Source organism: Heterodontus francisci, chromosome 5, assembly GCF_036365525.1.
Source record: "Heterodontus francisci isolate sHetFra1 chromosome 5, sHetFra1.hap1, whole genome shotgun sequence".
Lineage (NCBI taxonomy): Eukaryota > Metazoa > Chordata > Chondrichthyes > Heterodontiformes > Heterodontidae > Heterodontus > Heterodontus francisci.
In genome coordinates this window covers 90,466,031-90,485,419 of record NC_090375.1, presented here as the reverse complement: position 1 = coordinate 90,485,419, position 19,389 = coordinate 90,466,031, and the positions used below count along the sequence as shown (strand labels likewise).

The following is a 19,389-nucleotide window of genomic DNA, read 5'->3' as shown; positions in this document are numbered from 1 at the left end:
CACCCTCCACTCCACACTGACCTCCTCAACATGCTGACACATCCTCACCCTCTACTCCACACTGACCTCCTCAACATCAGACACATCCCCACCCTCCACTCCACACTGACCTCCTCAACATCCTGACACATCCCCACCCTCTACTCCACACTGACCTCCTCAACATCCTGACACATCCCCACCCTCCACTCCACACTGACCTCCTCAACATCCTGACACATCCCCACCCTCCACTCCACACTGACCTCCTCAACATCCTGACACATCCTCACCCTCCACTCCACACTGACCTCCTCAACATCCTGACACATCCCCACCCTCCACTCCACACTGACCTCCTCAACATCCTGACACATCCTCACCCTCCACTCCACACTGACCTCCTCAACATCCTGACACATCCCCACCCTCCACTCCACACTGACCTCCTCAACATCCTGACACATCCTCACCCTCCACTCCACACTGACCTCCTCAACATCCTGACACATCCCCACCCTCCACTCCACACTGACCTCCTCAACATCCTGACACATCCTCACCCTCCACTCCACACTGACCTCCACAACATCCTGACACATCCTCACCCTCCACTCCACACTGACCTCCTCAACATCCTGACACATCCTCACCCTCCACTCCACACTGACCTCCACAACATCCTGACACATCCTCACCCTCCACTCCACACTGACCTCCACAACATCCTGACACATCCTCACCCTCCACTCCACACTGACCTCCTCAACATCAGACACATCCCCACCCTCCACTCCACACTGACCTCCTCAACATCCTGACACATCCCCACCCTCCACTCCACACTGACCTCCTCAACATCCTGACACATCCCCACCCTCCACTCCACACTGACCTCCACAACATCCTGACACATCCTCACCCTCCACTCCACACTGACCTCCTCAACATCCTGACACATCCCCACCCTCCACTCCACACTGACCTCCTCAACATCAGACACATCCTCACCCTCCACTCCACACTGACCTCCTCAACATCAGACACATCCCCACCCTCCACTCCACACTGACCTCCTCAACATCCTGACACATCCTCACCCTCCACTCCACACTGACCTCCTCAACATCCTGACACATCCCCACCCTCCACTCCACACTGACCTCCTCAACATCAGACACATCCTCACCCTCCACTCCACACTGACCTCCTCAACATCCTGACACATCCCCACCCTCCACTCCACACTGACCTCCTCAACATCAGACACATCCTCACCCTCCACTCCACACTGACCTCCTCAACATCCTGACACATCCCCACCCTCCACTCCACACTGACCTCCTCAACATCCTGACACATCCCCACCCTCCACTCCACACTGACCTCCTCAACATCCTGACACATCCTCACCCTCCACTCCACACTGACCTCCTCAACATCAGACACATCCTCACCCTCCACTCCACACTGACCTCCTCAACATCAGACACATCCTCACCCTCCACTCCACTCTGACCTCCTCAACATCAGACACATCCTCACCCTCCACTCCACACTGACCTCCTCAACATCAGACACATCCTCACCCTCCACTCCACACTGACCACTGCAACATCCTGACACATCCTCACCCTGCACTCCACACTGACCTCCTCAACATCCTGACACATCCTCACCCTCCACTCCACACTGACCTCCTCAACATCCGACACATCCTCACCCTCCACTCCACACTGACCTCCTCAACATCAGACACATCCTCACCCTCCACTCCACACTGACCTCCTCAACATCCTGACACATCCTCACCCTCCACTCCACACTGCCCTCCACAACATCCTGACACATCCTCACCCTCCACTCCACACTGCCCTCCACAACATCCTGACACATCCTCACCCTCCACTCCACACTGACCTCCTCAACATCCTGACACATCCCCACCCTCCACTCCACACTGACCTCCTCAACATCCTGACACATCCTCACCCTCCACTCCACACTGACCTCCTCAACATCCTGACACATCCTCACCCTCCACTCCACACTGACCTCCTCAACATCCTGACACATCCTCACCCTCCACTCCACACTGACCTCCTCAACATCCTGACACATCCTCACCCTCCACTCCACACTGACCTCCTCAACATCCTGACACATCCTCACCCTCCACTCCACACTGACCTCCTCAACATCCGACACATCCTCACCCTCCACTCCACACTGACCTCCTCAACATCCTGACACAACCCCACCCTCCACTCCACACTGACCTCCTCAACATCCTGACACATCCCCACCCTCCACTCCACACTGACCTCCTCAACATCAGACACATCCTCACCCTCCACTCCACACTGCCCTCCTCAACATCCGACACATCCTCACCCTCCACTCCACACTGACCTCCTCAACATCCTGACACATCCTCACCCTCCACTCCACACTGACCTCCTCAACATCCGACACATCCCCACCCTCCACTCCACACTGACCTCCTCAACATCCTGACACAACCCCACCCTCCACTCCACACTGCCCTCCTCAACATCCGACACATCCTCACCCTCCACTCCACACTGACCTCCTCAACATCCTGACACATCCTCACCCTCCACTCCACACTGACCTCCTCAACATCCGACACATCCTCACCCTCCACTCCACACTGACCTCCTCAACATCCGACACATCCTCACCCTCCACTCCACACTGACCTCCTCAACATCCTGACACATCCTCACCCTCCACTCCACACTGACCTCCTCAACATCCGACACATCCTCACCCTCCACTCCACACTGACCTCCTCAACATCCGACACATCCTCACCCTCCACTCCACACTGACCTCCTCAACATCCTGACACATCCCCACCCTCCACTCCACACTGACCTCCACAACATCCCGACACATCCTCACCCTCCACTCCACACTGACCTCCTCAACATGCTGACACATCCTCACCCTCCACTCCACACTGACCTCCTCAACATCAGACACATCCCCACCCTCCACTCCACACTGACCTCCTCAACATCCTGACACATCCTCACCCTCCACTCCACACTGACCTCCTCAACATCCTGACACATCCTCACCCTCCACTCCACACTGACCTCCTCAACATCCTGACACATCCCCACCCTCCACTCCACACTGACCTCCTCAACATCCTGACACATCCTCACCCTCCACTCCACACTGACCTCCTCAACATCCTGACACATCCCCACCCTCCACTCCACACTGACCTCCTCAACATCCTGACACATCCCCACCCTCCACTCCACACTGACCTCCTCAACATCCTGACACATCCTCACCCTCCACTCCACACTGACCTCCTCAACATCCTGACACATCCTCACCCTCCACTCCACACTGACCTCCTCAACATCCTGACACATCCCCACCCTCCACTCCACACTGACCTCCACAACATCCTGACACATCCTCACCCTCCACTCCACACTGACCTCCTCAACATCCTGACACATCCCCACCCTCCACTCCACACTGACCTCCTCAACATCAGACACATCCTCACCCTCCACTCCACACTGACCTCCTCAACATCAGACACATCCCCACCCTCCACTCCACACTGACCTCCTCAACATCCTGACACATCCCCACCCTCCACTCAACACTGCCCTCCACAACATCCTGACACATCCCCACCCTCTACTCCACACTGACCTCCTCAACATCCTGACACATCCTCACCCTCCACTCCACACTGACCTCCTCAACATCAGACACATCCTCACCCTCCACTCCACACTGACCTCCACAACATCCTGACACATCCTCACCCTCCACTCCACACTGACCTCCTCAACATCAGACACATCCTCACCCTCCACTCCACACTGACCTCCTCAACATCAGACACATCCTCACCCTCCACTCCACACTGACCTCCACAACATCCTGACACATCCCCACCCTCTACTCCACACTGACCTCCTCAACATCCTGACACATCCCCACCCTCCACTCCACACTGACCTCCTCAACATCAGACACATCCTCACCCTCCACTCCACACTGACCTCCACAACATCCTGACACATCCTCACCCTCCACTCCACACTGACCTCCACAACATCCCGACACATCCCCACCCTCCACTCCACACTGATGTCTGCAACATCCTAATATATCTCCATTTGGTATTGAATTTCATCAGGAGTGGAAATGCCATTTGTAACTGCTAGAGATGGAGAAATCTCAAAAATCAAATACGGCCTTTAATGAATTTCTGAATGGTTTATCCACTGGGTACAGAAAGCAATTGCAGCACATTTGGGCATTGTGGAATATCGGTGGAACTATTGAGGGAATTGTAGCCCCCCACCCCCCAACCCCATAGAAAATTTTTTACTCGAGCTCCAGGGTGGGAATGTAGCAAGGGGAGCGTTAGCAAGCAGGCTTGGCTAATTTTAATGGCTGGGCCTCATTAGCATGCCGTTTGCCATTTTCCCAGCCAAAACCGCTAAGTAGCTGCTGCCTGCCCTTTAAAATTGGGCAACAGGTGGCTGCCATTAGGGACCCAGGAGTACTGTCGCCAGAGCAAGGTATTTCTCCAGGCAGGGAACCCTGGTCGAGGGAAGAGGAAAAAGTTTGGAGCAGGGGAGGCCAAGATTTCCTTGTGGGGCCTGGAGGACCAATCTGCTCTTCTCAGTTTCTGCCTGTTGGGGGAAAAAAAAATCAAACCTGCAGATTTACTCCAATGCTCCCCACCCAACTCTTTGGGCTGAATTTTGTGCTGGAGGCGGGGCTCCCAGCACCTGGCTGAAAAGGGAGCGAAATGCCCGCCTCTGCCTTTTCGTGTCCCCCCGGAGCGATCCTCCGGCCTTTTTAAATCTAAGTTTCAGGAGCCCTGATCCCCATCCTTTTAAAGACGCGGATCCCACCTCCAGGAGCTGCCGGCCAATCAGAGAGCCGGTAGCTCAGCAGTATCAGCAGCGTGACCAGGAGTGGTGGCCGTTGCTGGTACTGCAGAGACCTTGGATCCAGGCCCAGCGCTGGAATCTCAGACCTCAGATAAGTGAGGTGGGGTCGCCGGCGCCAGTCTGGAAGGCTCCGCTAGGTGAGGTTGGGGTTGGTCATGCAGTCCAGGGGGAGGGATGTACCGGGGATGAAGTGGATAAAGTGGTTCTGGCAGGGTTCCTCCATGGGCCACTGATTGTCCATGGAGGAGGGACCCCCCCCCCACCCAAGGCCACAGGGAGTGCATCTCATGTTACAAGGTGCCCTTCCCTGTGGTGGAGGCACCCCCTGTCGCTGATAAGATCTCAGAGGCAGTGGTAAGAGGCCCTTAATTGGCCGTTAATAGGTGACATAAGGGTCTCAATTGGCCTCTGGGCGGAAAGGCTGTCGTCGACCTATCCTACCCCTGGAAAGATTGCTTGTGGCGGGGAGGTGACAGGGTCTCCACGCCACCCGTCACAATACTCCATACCCCCCTGCCTCCGACCCCGCCTCAGGTGGCCACATAAAAGCCCGGCCTTTACATCCTCCTGTGCTTCCGGTGTAGTACAGCATTCAGTGTATACTGTTGTATAACGACTTGAAAGGAGACAGTGCGAGTCACCTCTCCTACTTCAGTGATGATGATGTAATAGTCACATGGTAATGGGCTTTGGAAGAAGAGAGTAGCAGAACGAAAGATGCTAGAGAGGCTTGTGGAGAGTGTAAATAGAGATGTGTAAATAATAAAAGCGTTATTCGTTAACTTTATCCAGACTCCAAGACTTTATCAACAATGCCCTAGCTACGCTACAGCTACAACAACACACGGCATAAATAGCAGGCAAATAGGAGGATTCTACTTAGATTTGACTATCTTTTAGTTCTAGGCTTCTTAATCTTATTTTTGCATTTTAAAATAAATTCACAATCAGTGAACATCATAAATTTGTTTTCTCGAGTTGCAGTAAGTACCCCCTGAAAAGACAAAGACAGTTTAGGACATTAACATGTCCTTCATCTAATATATTATAACCTGTTTTTTCTCTTTTCTGTTGCCTGACTTAATGCGGGAAAATTTTATGCTGCAAACCCCTGCAATGGGTTTGGAAGTGGAGCGAGCATTTAATCAGGCAGGATGGTGGCAGGAGGGGGACACCTTCAAGCCACCACCCCAATTAAGTCCGGAGCAGGAAGGCCCATGGACGGCCTTGCTTGCTGGCTCTGGGGTTGGGGTCGGTCCCTCATTAAAAGGCACTTAGTGCCTGATCGAGGAACCCAGCATCGGGAAGGGGGTGATGCTGAGAGCCACCCCCCTGCCTTTGCTGCTGACCCCCCCTCCACCCGTCTCCCCCGTGACCCCCACCCCATGAAACCCTCCCACCCTGACTCACCTATGGCCTAGGTTTCTTGGTGATCCACAGTTACCAGTGGGTCCAATACCAGCAGCAGTCACCGCCTGCACGGTGGTGCTGCTAAGTAAAAGAGCCCCCGGCCTTTGATTGGCTGGCAGCTCTCAGTAGGCAAGACTTCTGTCACCGGGGTCCTTGATCCCGGGGAAGGCCTGCCGCTGTCCACTTAAGTGCTTAATTGGCACGTAATGCGGCGGGCCTTCCGCAGAGGAGGCGTCGTGGGTATCTCGCTGGCACTTTTGCTGGCCAATGTGGTTTTTTTCATTTTTATTTCAGATTTGCAGCATTTACTATTTTTTTTTATTTTGTACTAGTACCACTAATATTCTGATGGTGGCAGTATTAATCTGTTGGAAGCATTGGTTTGCCAGCACTTCAGTGAATGTACAAGCACAGTACACTGATTCTAAACTTGCAGTAACAATTTCAATTTGTCCAAGTTCACCAACATGAAAAGTTACAAGAATATAAGGACCTGCTAAAATTCAGTGACCTTCAGTATTTAATATTCTTCGAATTGGATTGAACTTCACTGCAATTTAAACTTTTCTAGCAACTGATATGTAAGACCTGACTTAATTTCATCTTAGTCTAGTCTTCGGCCTCCTTATCTCGAGAGACAATGGGTAAGTGCCTGGAGATGGTCAGTAGTTTGTGGAGCAGCGCCTGGAGTGGCTATAAAGGCCAATTCTAGAGTGACAGGCTCTTCCACAGGTGCTGCAGAAAAATTTGATTGTCGGGGCTGTTACACAGTTGGCTCTCCCCTTGCGCCTCTGTCTTTTTTCCTGCCGACTGCTAAGTCTCTTCAACTCGCCACACTTTAGTCCCGCCTTTATGGCTGCCCGCCAGCTCTGGCGAACGCTGGCAACTGACTCCCACGACTTGTGATCAATGTCACAGGACTTCATGTCGCGTTTGCGGAGACATGAACAGCCGGTGGGTCTGATACCAGTGGCGAGCTCGCTGTACAATGTGTCCTTGGGGATCCTGCCACCTTCCATGCGGCTCACATGGCCAAGCCATCTCAAGCGCCGCTGACTCAGTAGGATGTATAAGCTGGGGATGTTGGCCGCCTCGAGGACTTCTATGTTGGAGATACGGTCCTGCCACCTGATGCCAAGGATTCTCCGGAGGCAGCGAAGATGGAATGAATTGAGACGTCGCTCTTGGCTGACATACATTGTCCAGGCCTCGCTGCCATAGAGCAAGGTACTGAGGACACAGGCTTGATACACTCGGACTTTTGTGTTCCGTGTCAGTGTGCCATTTTCCCACACTCTCTTGGCCAGTCTGGACATAGCAGTGGAAGCCTTTCCCATGCGCTTGTTGATTTCTGCATCTAGAGACAGGTTACTGGTGATAGTTGAGCCTAGGTCGGTGAACTCTTGAACCACTTCCAGAGCGTGGTCGCCAATATTGATGGATGGAGCATTTCTGACGTTCTGCCCCATGATGTTCGTTTCTTGAGGCTGATGGTTAGGCCAAATTCATTGCAGGCAGCCGCAAACCTGTCGATGAGACTCTGCAGACACTCTTCAGTGTGAGATGTTAAAGCAGCATCGTCAGCAAAGAGGAGTTCCCTGATGAGGACTTTCCGTACTTTGGACTTCGCTCTTAGACGGGCAAGGTTGAACAACCTGCCCCCTGATCTTGTGTGGAGGAAAATTTCTTCTTCCGAGGACTTGAACGCATGTGAAAGCAGTAGGGAGAAGAAAATCCCAAAAAGTGTGGGTGCGAGAACACAGCCCTGTTTCACGCCACTCAGGATAGGAAAGGGGTCTGATGAGGAGCCACCATGTTGAATTGTGCCTTTCATATTGTCATGGAATGAGGTGATGATACTTAGTAGCTTTGGTGGGCATCCAATCTTTTCTAGTAGTCTGAAGAGACCACGTCTGCTGACGAGGTCAAAGGCTTTGGTGAGATCAATGAAAGCAATGTAGAGGGGCATCTATTGTTCGCGGCATTTCTCCTGTATCTGACGAAGGGAGAACAGCATGTCAACGGTCGATCTCTCTGCACGAAAGCCACACTGTGCCTCAGGGTAGACGCGCTCGGCCAGCCTCTGGAGCCTGTTTAGAGCGGCTCGAGCAAAGACTTTCCCCACTATGCTGAGCAGGGAGATTCCAAGGTAGTTGTTGCAGTCACCGCGGTCACCTTTGTTTTTATAGAGGGCGATGATATTGGCATCGCGCATGTCCTGGGGTACTGCTCCCTCGTCCCAGCACAGGCATAGCAGTTCATGTAGTGCTGAGAGTATAGCAGGCTTGGCACTCTTGATTATTTCAGGGATAATGCTGTCCTTCCCAGGGGCTTTTCCGCTGGCTAGAGAATCAATGGCATCACTGAGTTCAGATTTGGTTGGCTGTATGTCCAGCTCATCCATGACTGGTAGAGGCTGGGCTGCATTGAGGGCAGTCTCAGTGACAACATTCTCCCTGGAGTACAGTTCTAGGTAGTGCTCAACCCAGCGGTCCATTTGTTTGTGTTGGTCAGTGATTATGTCCCCTGATTTAGATTTGAGGGGGCGATCTTCTTGATGGCTGGCTCAAGAGCTCTCTTAATGCCATCATACATTCCTCTGATGTTTCTGGTGTCTGAGGCCAGCTGAATATGACTGCATAGGTGTTGCCAGTAGTCGTTTGCGCAGCGCCTGGCTGTTCTTTGTGCAGTGCTTCTGGCTGTTTTAAGTGCTGCGGATGTTAACTCGCTGGGGGCTTTCTTGTAGTTCAACAGTGCAATGCGCTTAGCGGCTATGACAGGTTCCAGCTCTTCATTATGAGGTTGAAACCAGTCTGCATTTCTCCTCGCACTTTTGCCATAGGTGGTCAAAGCTGACTCACAGATGGCGTCTCTGATGTGGGCCCACTTGGTCTCAGCATCCCCTGTGGGAGTGTTTTGAAGGGCTGACACAAGGGAATTTAGAAATTTTTGTAACTGCTGTGGATGAGAAATTCTGCTCGTGTTGATGCGTGGGTGGCCCTTCTGCTTGGAATGATGCAACTTCTTTGGTTTGAGGCTAACCTTGCTGCACACCAGGGAGTGGTCGGTGTCGCAGTCCGCACTGTGGAAGCTGCGTGTGATTTGAACACTGTTTAAGGCGGCTCGCCTTGTGACAATGAGGTCTAGCTGGTGCCAACGACGCGATCTTGGGTGCCTCCATGAAACCTGGTGACAGGGTTTAGTGTGAAAGAACGAGTTGGTGATGCAGAGGTTATGATAGGTACACAACTCTAGCAGTCTCTGCCCGTTCTCATTCATCCTTCCAATGCCATAGCGCCCAAGGCAGGAGGGCCATGAGTCATGGTCGGCCCCAACCCTGGCATTAAATTCCCCCAGCAGGAATAGGTGTTCTGTGTTGGGGATGCTGCTAATGATGTTATGGAGTTCCTCGTAGAACTAATCTTTAGCTTCATGTGGGGAGCAGAGTGTTGGAGCATAGATGCTGAGTAGGTGTACTGGACCAGAGGTGGTGAGCAGTCGGATGGACAGTATGCGTTCCGAGCCATTTGAGGGAGGCTCGATCATGCTGAGCAAGGAGTTTCTGATGGCGAAGCCCACTCCATGCTGTCTTAGTTCTTCAGGATCCCTGCCCTGCCAGAAGAAAGTGTAGTCTTGCTCCATCTATACTCCAGTTATTGCTTGTGTACACATAGACGCACACGTATCAATACACACATGTACAGACATGCACATGCACAGACGTGCATAGATACACGACATGCACAGACACACATGCACAGACCCAAATGCACACGGAGCTGGATTCATCCACTCCAGTGCTTTGGGATCCGACAAACAAATGTTTGATATGTGATATCTTTGGTGAGTTAGCCAACAAGGATGACACTAAAATTTCAGCATTCCCATGCAACCTCTGGAGCTACCACATGGATCCCTCATTGGGCTGGCACACCCCACCTGTGGGAACTGGGAGGAACTGGCATAGCTGCTTAACACGACTGTCCATTGATGGAGTAGCAGTGAGAGCAGATGTAGAGTAAACCAGAGTCCAGAGTAACTCATTCTCCCAACTGATCAACAGTGTATGGTGTGAATCATTGGAGTCAACGGAAAGGGGGATACTTACTGGATCCTATATGGTAAACTGAAACTTCTGCAGCTTTCCTCATGAAATCCTGTTTGAAAGTCTGAAGAACTGCATTTTTTTGTACCTGTCATCAATGCTGGGACCACTGAGTCTGTGTATCAGTTCCTTCTTTCTCATTGGTTAACTGTCTGCATTTTCTGCTCTTTAGTTGGTCATTTTCTACTCTTGTTATTTACCAATAATATTGCGCAAACTCATTCTTCCCAATTTCAGTTTTCTCCCCAGTCACCTCCAACAAAAACACATTTCCTAATCACATTCCAGGAAAATAATTCTCCGATACGTAGCTATTACATCTCCTCACTCATCCGACTGCATACTCCTAAAAGTAAAACTTATCATACAACAAATGTGAAAATTGAATAAAAAGAAATCACAAGCTTACCAATAAACTTCATGCCAATGATTCTACCCTCTGCCACAAGTAGTACAATGGAGGTTGCTAGACTTCTGAGCATCCCAGAACCCTGTTGCATCCTCCTTGTTGCAAATGCCCTTGTAAGATTTGGATTAAATTTGCCCATCTGCATTCCCAGGGCTACAACATCCACAAACCACTGCACTTTCTTTCATAGAAGAAATCCCAGAAGCCACTGCTTCCTCCCTTTCTCCTCAGAAGGTGTCTGTCTGTTCCAGCGTTGGTTTCTATGACTAAATGATGAATCCAATAAAAAAATCTTTTTCTGAATTATCATTTAAAAATGCTTGTTTTGAAAGAACTGTATAAAAATTGTACGAAGTTGTGTCCATCTTTCACTCAGTACCCAGTTCCAGGACTACAATTCCACAGAGCCACCATATGGCCCAGTGTCCCCTGGAACTGTAATGTGTTTTCGATGCCTCAATATCTACACTGACAGGCAACAACAATCTCTGACCATAGGTAAAACATTTAGGTAGACTAAAAGTCTTAACTTGATGGTAAAAGTCAGATGGGGACTCCCACTGAACAGTCGGCAGTGCTCTTTGTCTTATATGTCATTCTTGACAACAAGATTAACTGCTTCTGGTGTTGGATTTTCCTGAGATGAGCTCTTCAAGTGACTATATTCTTCCAATTTCTATTTGTTGTGTGCCCCACTTCAAAACTGTGCATACCCCAACTTGCTATGTGTGATCCCATGAGAGATTGACTGGGAAGGCTAAAGGCACATTGCATTAACGTCCAAAGTCTATGTGGGAGCACTTGTATAGGAAACAGTTTTGATTGAAATTATCTTTTCTAAAATCTTTTCTATTTTTTGTTTTGATGCAGACTGCGTGGAGATTTTATGCCACGAACCTCAACAGGAGTGATCTTATTGCCACATGGAGATATTACGAAACTATCATAACAATTCCTTTCTTCAGGCATGTATGCCACTGCTCTGTTCAACTGTACAAACAAAAATGCACAATTCACTGATTTTTATTTACTATTATGTTTTTTTCACTTTCATTCCCTTCCCAAATTGATCATTTATCTTAAAACTTTAGTGTGCATGGCGTTATTATGCTCCCGATGAGAATTCAGTTTGCGTAGCAACATGGAAGCCAATTTTGAAGGCCTTGAATACCTGAAAAAGTAGGTACATGGGTCACTCATTTTCCACATTTTTCTTAAAGTTTTTTTGTTTGAGGTATAATTTCTTGTCAGTTTCATAGAGTCATAGAGAGATACAACACTGAAACAGGCCTTTCGGCCCACTGAGCCTGTGCCAACCATCAACCACCCATTTATACTAATCCTACATTAATCCCATACTCCCTGCCACATCCCCACAATTCTCCTACCACCTACCTACACTAGGGGCAATTTGCAATGGCCAATTTCCCTATCAAGTTGCAAGTCGTCGGCTGTGGGAAGAAAACGGAGCACCCGGCAGAAACCCACACAGTCACAGGGAGAATTTGCAAACTCTGCACAGGCAGTACCCAAAACCAAACCTGGGTCGCTGGAGCTGTGAGGCTGCAGTGCTAACCACTGCGCCACTGTGCTGCAGTTGTAATTGAAGTTAGCAATTATAACAAACTGATTAATTTTAAGCTTAAAAAGCAACAAACAGGAATTCTTATCATAAAATTTAAAAATTCTCAAGGTAAGGTATTTAAGCTGTGAAACTTTACAGTTGGCTTTATTTAATTCTACAGCTCTGTCCAAACTACTCTCTCGAAAAATAAAAAGACAGCCCCTATTCTTTTTAATTACTTAGATATATGTGTAAAGCTTTGTGTACTATCTGAGTAGAGTTGGATCTAACTTGCAATCAGTATGGCTACCTAATACCTGTATTAACAACGACAATATTCGACATTATTGTTTCCTAATAATACAATCTGAACTGATTTTTTTCAAATTAAGATTTATTTTAGCAAGCGATGAAAACTTGTGGGTATTGTAAGTTTAATAATGTCATCGGGGAAACTAGTTTCACGGTTAAACAATGTATTTTAAAAATACATTTTAGATCAATTTAAGCAGCAATTTCTGTACAGAGATAACAGTGTAAAACGTCCATATGAGTTCTTCAGACCTCTTTCAACATCGGCAGAAACCCTACGGAAACAGCATAAGTGGCTGTAATGTTACACCAGATGATTAGGAGAATCCCTGCAGAAATTTGATGCCAGACGGCTGCTTTTTCTCAGCATCTGAGTTAAACAACTCCCATATTTGAACATGAATTTTACCTATAAAGATTAGAAGATTTTACCAGGGTAGACATCTCAGTAAATGTTCCCTCAGAAAAATATTAAACTTAAACAGCTCTGACAATCAGATGCTTCTGTTGTAGTTTTACCTGGTGAGCTTTTGTGAAAGAGGAAGACAATCACTGTGTTAAATTATGAAGACATATTAGAAATACTGTTGACAAGTCTGAAGTACTGATAGCTCAGTTTTCACACTCAATGATGTACATCTCTTTTATTACTTTTTCTAAAGCAAAAAAGTCATTTCCATTATGCAAACTACTCATGTGTCTCTTTTTGTATGGTTTGACTCTTGAGATTCTCAAGAACGCTGCAAATCTCAGCAGCTAGACAGACACAAAAAATCTCTAATAGTGCTATTTTACAAGACTACATTTAAAGGGTAAAGCCAGAAAATACTGGAAATATGCAACAGGGCCATCAATATCTTAAAAAGGGAAAAGATAGGTTTACGTTTTGGCAGACAGCCTTCATCAGAATCCCTGTTGACTAATCTTAATCTTTGGCCTCCTTGTCTCGAGAGACAATGGGTAAGCGCCTGGAGGTGGTCAGTGGTTTGTGAAGCAGTGCCTGGAGTGGCTATAAAGGCCAATTCTAGAGTGACAGACTCTTCCACAGGTGCTGCAGATAAAATTGGTTGTCGGGGCTGTTACACAGTTGGCTCTCTCCTTGCGCTTCTGTCTTTTTTCCTGCCAACTGCTAAGTCTCTTCGACTCGCCATACTTTAGCCCCGCCTTTATGGCTGCCCGCCAGCTCTGGCAATCGCTGGCAACTGACTCCCATGACTTGTGATCAATGTCACAGGACTTCATGTCACGTTTGCAGCATGTTGACTAAGACACATTAAATGCCGATATTGATGATCAGTATTGATGATGAAGTTGATGATGAAGATGATGAAGCCATTTGAAGCTCTGTTTATTTTACTTTGATAATAACAAAATAGGTTTCAAACTAAAATGAGTAATTGTTGCATTTAGGAGGTAATTTTGGGTGATCAGGAATTGACAATCCATTTTACATCTGTCAATTTTCATTTCCGTTGACAGAATTGAGAAACAGAAAAGGATTTAAGACTGTAGTGTTAGTTATGTATCGGCCCTCTGGTAGCAGCTATGAAGTGTTAGAATGTATAAATGCAGAGATTAGACAAGCATGTAGTAAAGGCAGATTGGTTTGAATGGAGATTTTAATTTTCATATATTGGGATATGCAGACTAGCACATGTTAGTAAAGTAGTGAGTTTCTTGAGTGTGTTCAGGATAGTTTTTTGCAACAATATTTTCTGGAACCAACAAAGGAGCTTGCCATATTTAGTAATGAGCAATAAGCCAGTTTTAATTAACAGCCTAATGGTATGTGAACATTTATCAAATAGTGTCTCATAAAGGGAGAAATGTAAAACAGCTGCTATAATTCTAGATTTAGGTAAGACTGACTTCAATACCATGAGACACTGTCCACAGTAAACTGGGCACATCCGCTTATTGGTAAAATAACAGAAGATCAGTAGGATTGTTCAAAAAAGAATTTAATATGATGCAGAACAAATTTATACCCCTCAGGGGCAAGAGCTCCACTTGCCAAAGAAGCAGCCACAGATGACTAGGTAAAGATGGCATAAAATTATAAGGAAAAAGCATATAAAAATGCAAAAAAAGCACAGATACTGGTGAATGGGAGATACAAAGTAATGCAAAGGATGGCAAAAAAGATAGTAAGAGCTACAAAAAGAGGACAGTAACATAGTGATAATGTTACTAGACGAGTAATTCAGAGGCCTGGTCTAATGCTTCTGAGACTTGAGTTCAAATCCCACCACGGCAGCTGGTAAATTTAAATTCAACTCAACTTGTCTGGAGTAAAATGTTCATCTCATTAATAATGATCATGAAACCACCTGATTTTCGTAAAAGTCCACCTGGTTCACCAATTTCCTCCAGGGCTGGAAATCTGCTATCCTTAACCAGTCTGGCCTACGTGACTCCAGATCCACAGCGAGAAAGGCAAGGGGAAACCCCGCTGCAGCCATTCTGAGAACACCCCAGCTGCATTTAACGGTGCTTGGGAGCTCCTGTCCCTTTAAGGATGGGGATCCAGCCTCCAAGAGCTGCCAGCCAGCCGAGGGGCAGCAACTCTTCAGTCCCAGCAGCACCACCAGGACTGGTGGCCACTGCTGGAACTTCAGTAGGCCCAAGACCGGGAGCAAGTACTAGAACCACGGAGAGGAGGTAAGTGGAGATGGGCACATTGGGGCCAGTCTGGCAGGCCTTGGTGGTGGTGACGGTGTGGGGTGTGTTGTTGAGGGTAGGGGGTCTGTTGGCACAGAGGCTTCCAGGGTTTCTCCACAGCCCATAGATTTCCCGAGCAGGAGCCAGGGAAAAGGCAAAGGAGTGGGACTAAGTGGGTTTCTCTTGCAGAGAGCTGGCACAGACATGATGGGCTGAAACGCCTGCTTCTGTGCTGTAACCATTCTGTGATTCTATGATTCTACATCCCTCATCTGGGATAAGAAGTGATTGCAGGGGGACTTCAGAGAAGCTGTGATCATGACTGTATTCAAGAAGGGAGACAAGACGGAATGCAACAACTACAGAGGAATCTCCCTGCTGTCTACCACAGGGAAGATCATTGCAAGGATCCTCTTCAATTGCCTCTTCCCAGTGGCTGAAGAGCTGCTTCTGGGGTCGCAGTGCGGCTTTCGCTCATCGAGAGGCACCACAGACATGATCTTCACTGTGTGACAAATCCAAGGAAAATGCAGGGAACACCAACTGCTGTACATGGCCTTTCTCGACCTCACAAAAGCCTTTGACTCTGTCAACCGTGAAGGCTTATGGAGCATCCTGCTCAAATTTGGCTGCCCTCAGCAGTTTGTCATTATCCTCTGTCTACTCCATGATGACATGCAAGCCGTGATCCTCACCAACAGAACCACCACAGACCCTATCTCAATCAAGATGGGTGTCGAGCAAGGCTGTGTCATCACACCAACCATCTTCTCCACTTTGCTCGCTGCAATGCTCCACCTCACCTCGAATAAACTACCCAAAGGTGTGGAGCTAATCTACAGAACAGACAGGAAACTGTTCAACCTACGCTGCCTTCAATCCAAAACCAAAATCACTCCAACATCGGCTGTCGAGCTTCAGTACGCAGATAATGCTTGTGTGTGCACTCACTCTAAAACTGAGCTCCAGATCATTGTTGACTCCTTCTACAAAGCATATGAAAAAATGGGTCTTTCACTAAACATTTGGACAACAAAGGTCTTCCAAACTGCTCCCACAGCACAACACCTTCCCCTGTCAATCAAAATCAGTGGTGAGATCCTGGAAAATGTGGGCCATTTCCCATATCTTGGGAGTCTCCTCTCAGTGAAGACAGACATAGACGATGAGGTTCATCATCACCTCCAATGTGCCAGCTCAGCCTTCGGCTGACTGAGGAAGAGAGTATTTGAGGATCAGGATCTCAAACCTGAGGCTAAGATTATGGTTTACCGGGCAGCATTTCCCTGCACTTCTGTATGCTTCGGAGACTTGAACAACCTATAGCAGGTACCTCAAAGCAATGGAGACATACTACCAGAGGTGCATCCGCAAGATCCTCCTAATCCGGTGGCAAGAAAGGCGATCCAATGGCAGCATCCTCTCCCAAGCCAACCTGCCCAGCATCGGCGTGCTAATCACCCAAAATTACCTCCGCTGGGTGGGACGTCATTCACAAGCCTGACACTGGACTCCCAAAGCAGCTGTTCTACTCAGAACTTGGTCACGGCAGGAGACTGCCAGGAGGACAGAGGAAATGCTTTAGAGATGTTCCCAAAGCATCCCTGAAGAGATCATACATCCCCATCAACTCATGGGAATCCCTGGCTCATGACCGTCCTAGATGGAGAAATCTCAATCGGGAAGGCATCGTCCACCTTGAGGGATTTTGTCAGGAACATGCAGCGATGAAGTCAAGGTGTCAAAGGAAGTGCAAAAGCCTCCAAACTACTCGCTTACCTGACCCTTCAAGCTCCACCTGCCCCTCATGTGGCAGAATCTGCAAATCATGCATTGGACTTATCAGCCATCTCAGAACCCATCGAACCAGAATAGAAGCAAATCATCCTTGATTCCGAGGGACTGCCTAGGAAGAAACAGGAGTCCTCCCCATTAATCAGCCCACACGGAGGCTGCCTGGTGTTAGTGGGTGACCTCCCCACCAGCCACTGGTAAAATACCTGCAGTAGCAGGATGTGGCCCTTAAGTGGTCATTAACTGGCCACTTGTGGGCCTTAATTGGCTTCTAGGTGGGAAGCTGCCCTTGGTCTTCCCCGCCCCTGACTAAATTTAAAGGCATTGGAAAGACAACAGGCACTCCACCTTCCGCCTTCTTTCATGGGCACCCCCCACCCCAGCCAACCTGCCCATACCTAGAGGGCTGTTAAAAATCAGCTCTTGGAAGCACCTTAGTAACTGACTTTTGTGTAAAATTCTGTAAAGTAAAATATATTCACAATTTATATTATAACTATTTTATGCTATGGCAATTTTCACTTTTTATGCATCTAAATTGGCACTTCCTTTAATAATGAAGTATTACGTGAAATGTTGCACAAATAGGATATTCACAAATACAGACAGCTGAATTTCCACTAAAACATTTTGCTCTAGAGTTTACCAGGCAACTTACATCACTCGTGAGTTTTGAATGCTGTTGTGTTTTAAAATCACTTTTGGTGAAGCAGAAAATAAATGATTTATAATTACAGAATTTGGTTTTATTCCAAGTGTCCCATATATTTTGACCTGTTTCTCTGAATTATGTCAGTAATTGTTTATAATACATGCTCAGTTTTGGCCATTATTTCAATTCTTTTCTTTGCCTTTTCTCCCCCAAATTCTGGATATATATTCCTGTGTTTTTGCTATAATTTTTTTCATTTGCCATGTTTTAACCTTTGCAGTCAAAAAAGCAGGGACCCGACCAACTACCAATATCCTCATAGCTGACCACCATAAGATAATGAAGAGGGACACTCCCCTCTGTGTTTCCACTTTCCTAGTGGGCCATCTTGGAAACTAATTGGAGTGACAATTTTGAAATGTCAGGTCAACCAGGATGGAGTAAACTACAAATTGTGCTTGTGAAAACATAAGGCCTCAGACTTACAAAGAAGATCATGTTGGTTTCTCATTAATGGAAAATTCAGCACAGAGGGCACATTCTAGAGCAGGAACACGACCCACAGTCTCACATTAGATGGTGCAAAGTTCACCAACAATTTTTGATTTGTTTACTTTTTGTTTGTTCTCTTGGACATTTTTTCAAATCTTATATTATGTTCCAAGCACTGTAATAATCCTATGAACTAAACAGAAAGGTGAGGCTATCCTTTGGAATATTATAATATTTCCACTGTGTAACTGGGACCTCAACTATTTACAATCTATATTAGATAAAGAGTTTACTGACGATACAAAGCTAGGTGGGAATGTTAGCTGTGAGGAGGATACAAGGTGACTGCAAAGAGATACAGGCAGGTTAAGTGAGTGAGCAACAAGGTGACAGATGAAGTATAATGTGGGGAAGTGTGAGGTTATTCACTTTGGTAGTAAGAATAGAGAAGCAGAGTATTTTTTAAAAGGCATGCATATTGATGTTCAGAGTGACTTGGGTGTACTCGTACAAGGAACACAGAAAGTTGTTAGCATGCAGGTACAGCAAATAATTAGAAAGGCAGATGGCATGTTGGCTTTTATTGCAAGGGGATTGGAGTACAGGAATAAGGAAGTCTTGCTATAATTGTATAGGAGTTTGATGAGACCACAGTACTGTGCACAGTTCTGGTCTCCATATTTAAGGAAGGATATACTTGCATTGGAGGTAGTACAGTGAAGGTTCACTAGTTTGATTCCTAAGGTGAGAGAGTTGTTCTATGATGAGAGACTGAGTAAATTGGGCCTATATTCTCGGGAGTTTAGAAGAATCAGAAGTGATCTCATTGAGATATACAAGATTCTGAAGGGGCTTGACTGTGTAAACACTGAAAGGTGCTTCCCCTGGCTGGAGAATCTAGAACACGGGAACAATCTCAGTATAAGGGAGCGATCATTTAGGACTGAGATGAGGAGAAATTTCTTCACTCAAAGGGTTGTGAATCTTTGGAATTCTCTACCCTAGAGGGTTGTGGATGCTCCATCATTGAATATATTTAAGGCT

The 19,389-nt window shown here is 47.5% G+C and overlaps 1 protein-coding gene across 1 annotated transcript in view; it reads left to right on the top strand.

Moving 5' to 3' along the window:
* Positions 1–19,389, top strand: part of kcnq3 (potassium voltage-gated channel, KQT-like subfamily, member 3) — a 498,083-nt gene that overhangs the window by 397,903 nt on the left and 80,791 nt on the right. Inside the window, exon 8 of the mRNA XM_068030852.1 lies at positions 11,741–11,835. Coding sequence (XP_067886953.1) covers positions 11,741–11,835 — 95 coding nt within the window. The remainder of the gene's footprint in view (positions 1–11,740; positions 11,836–19,389) is intronic.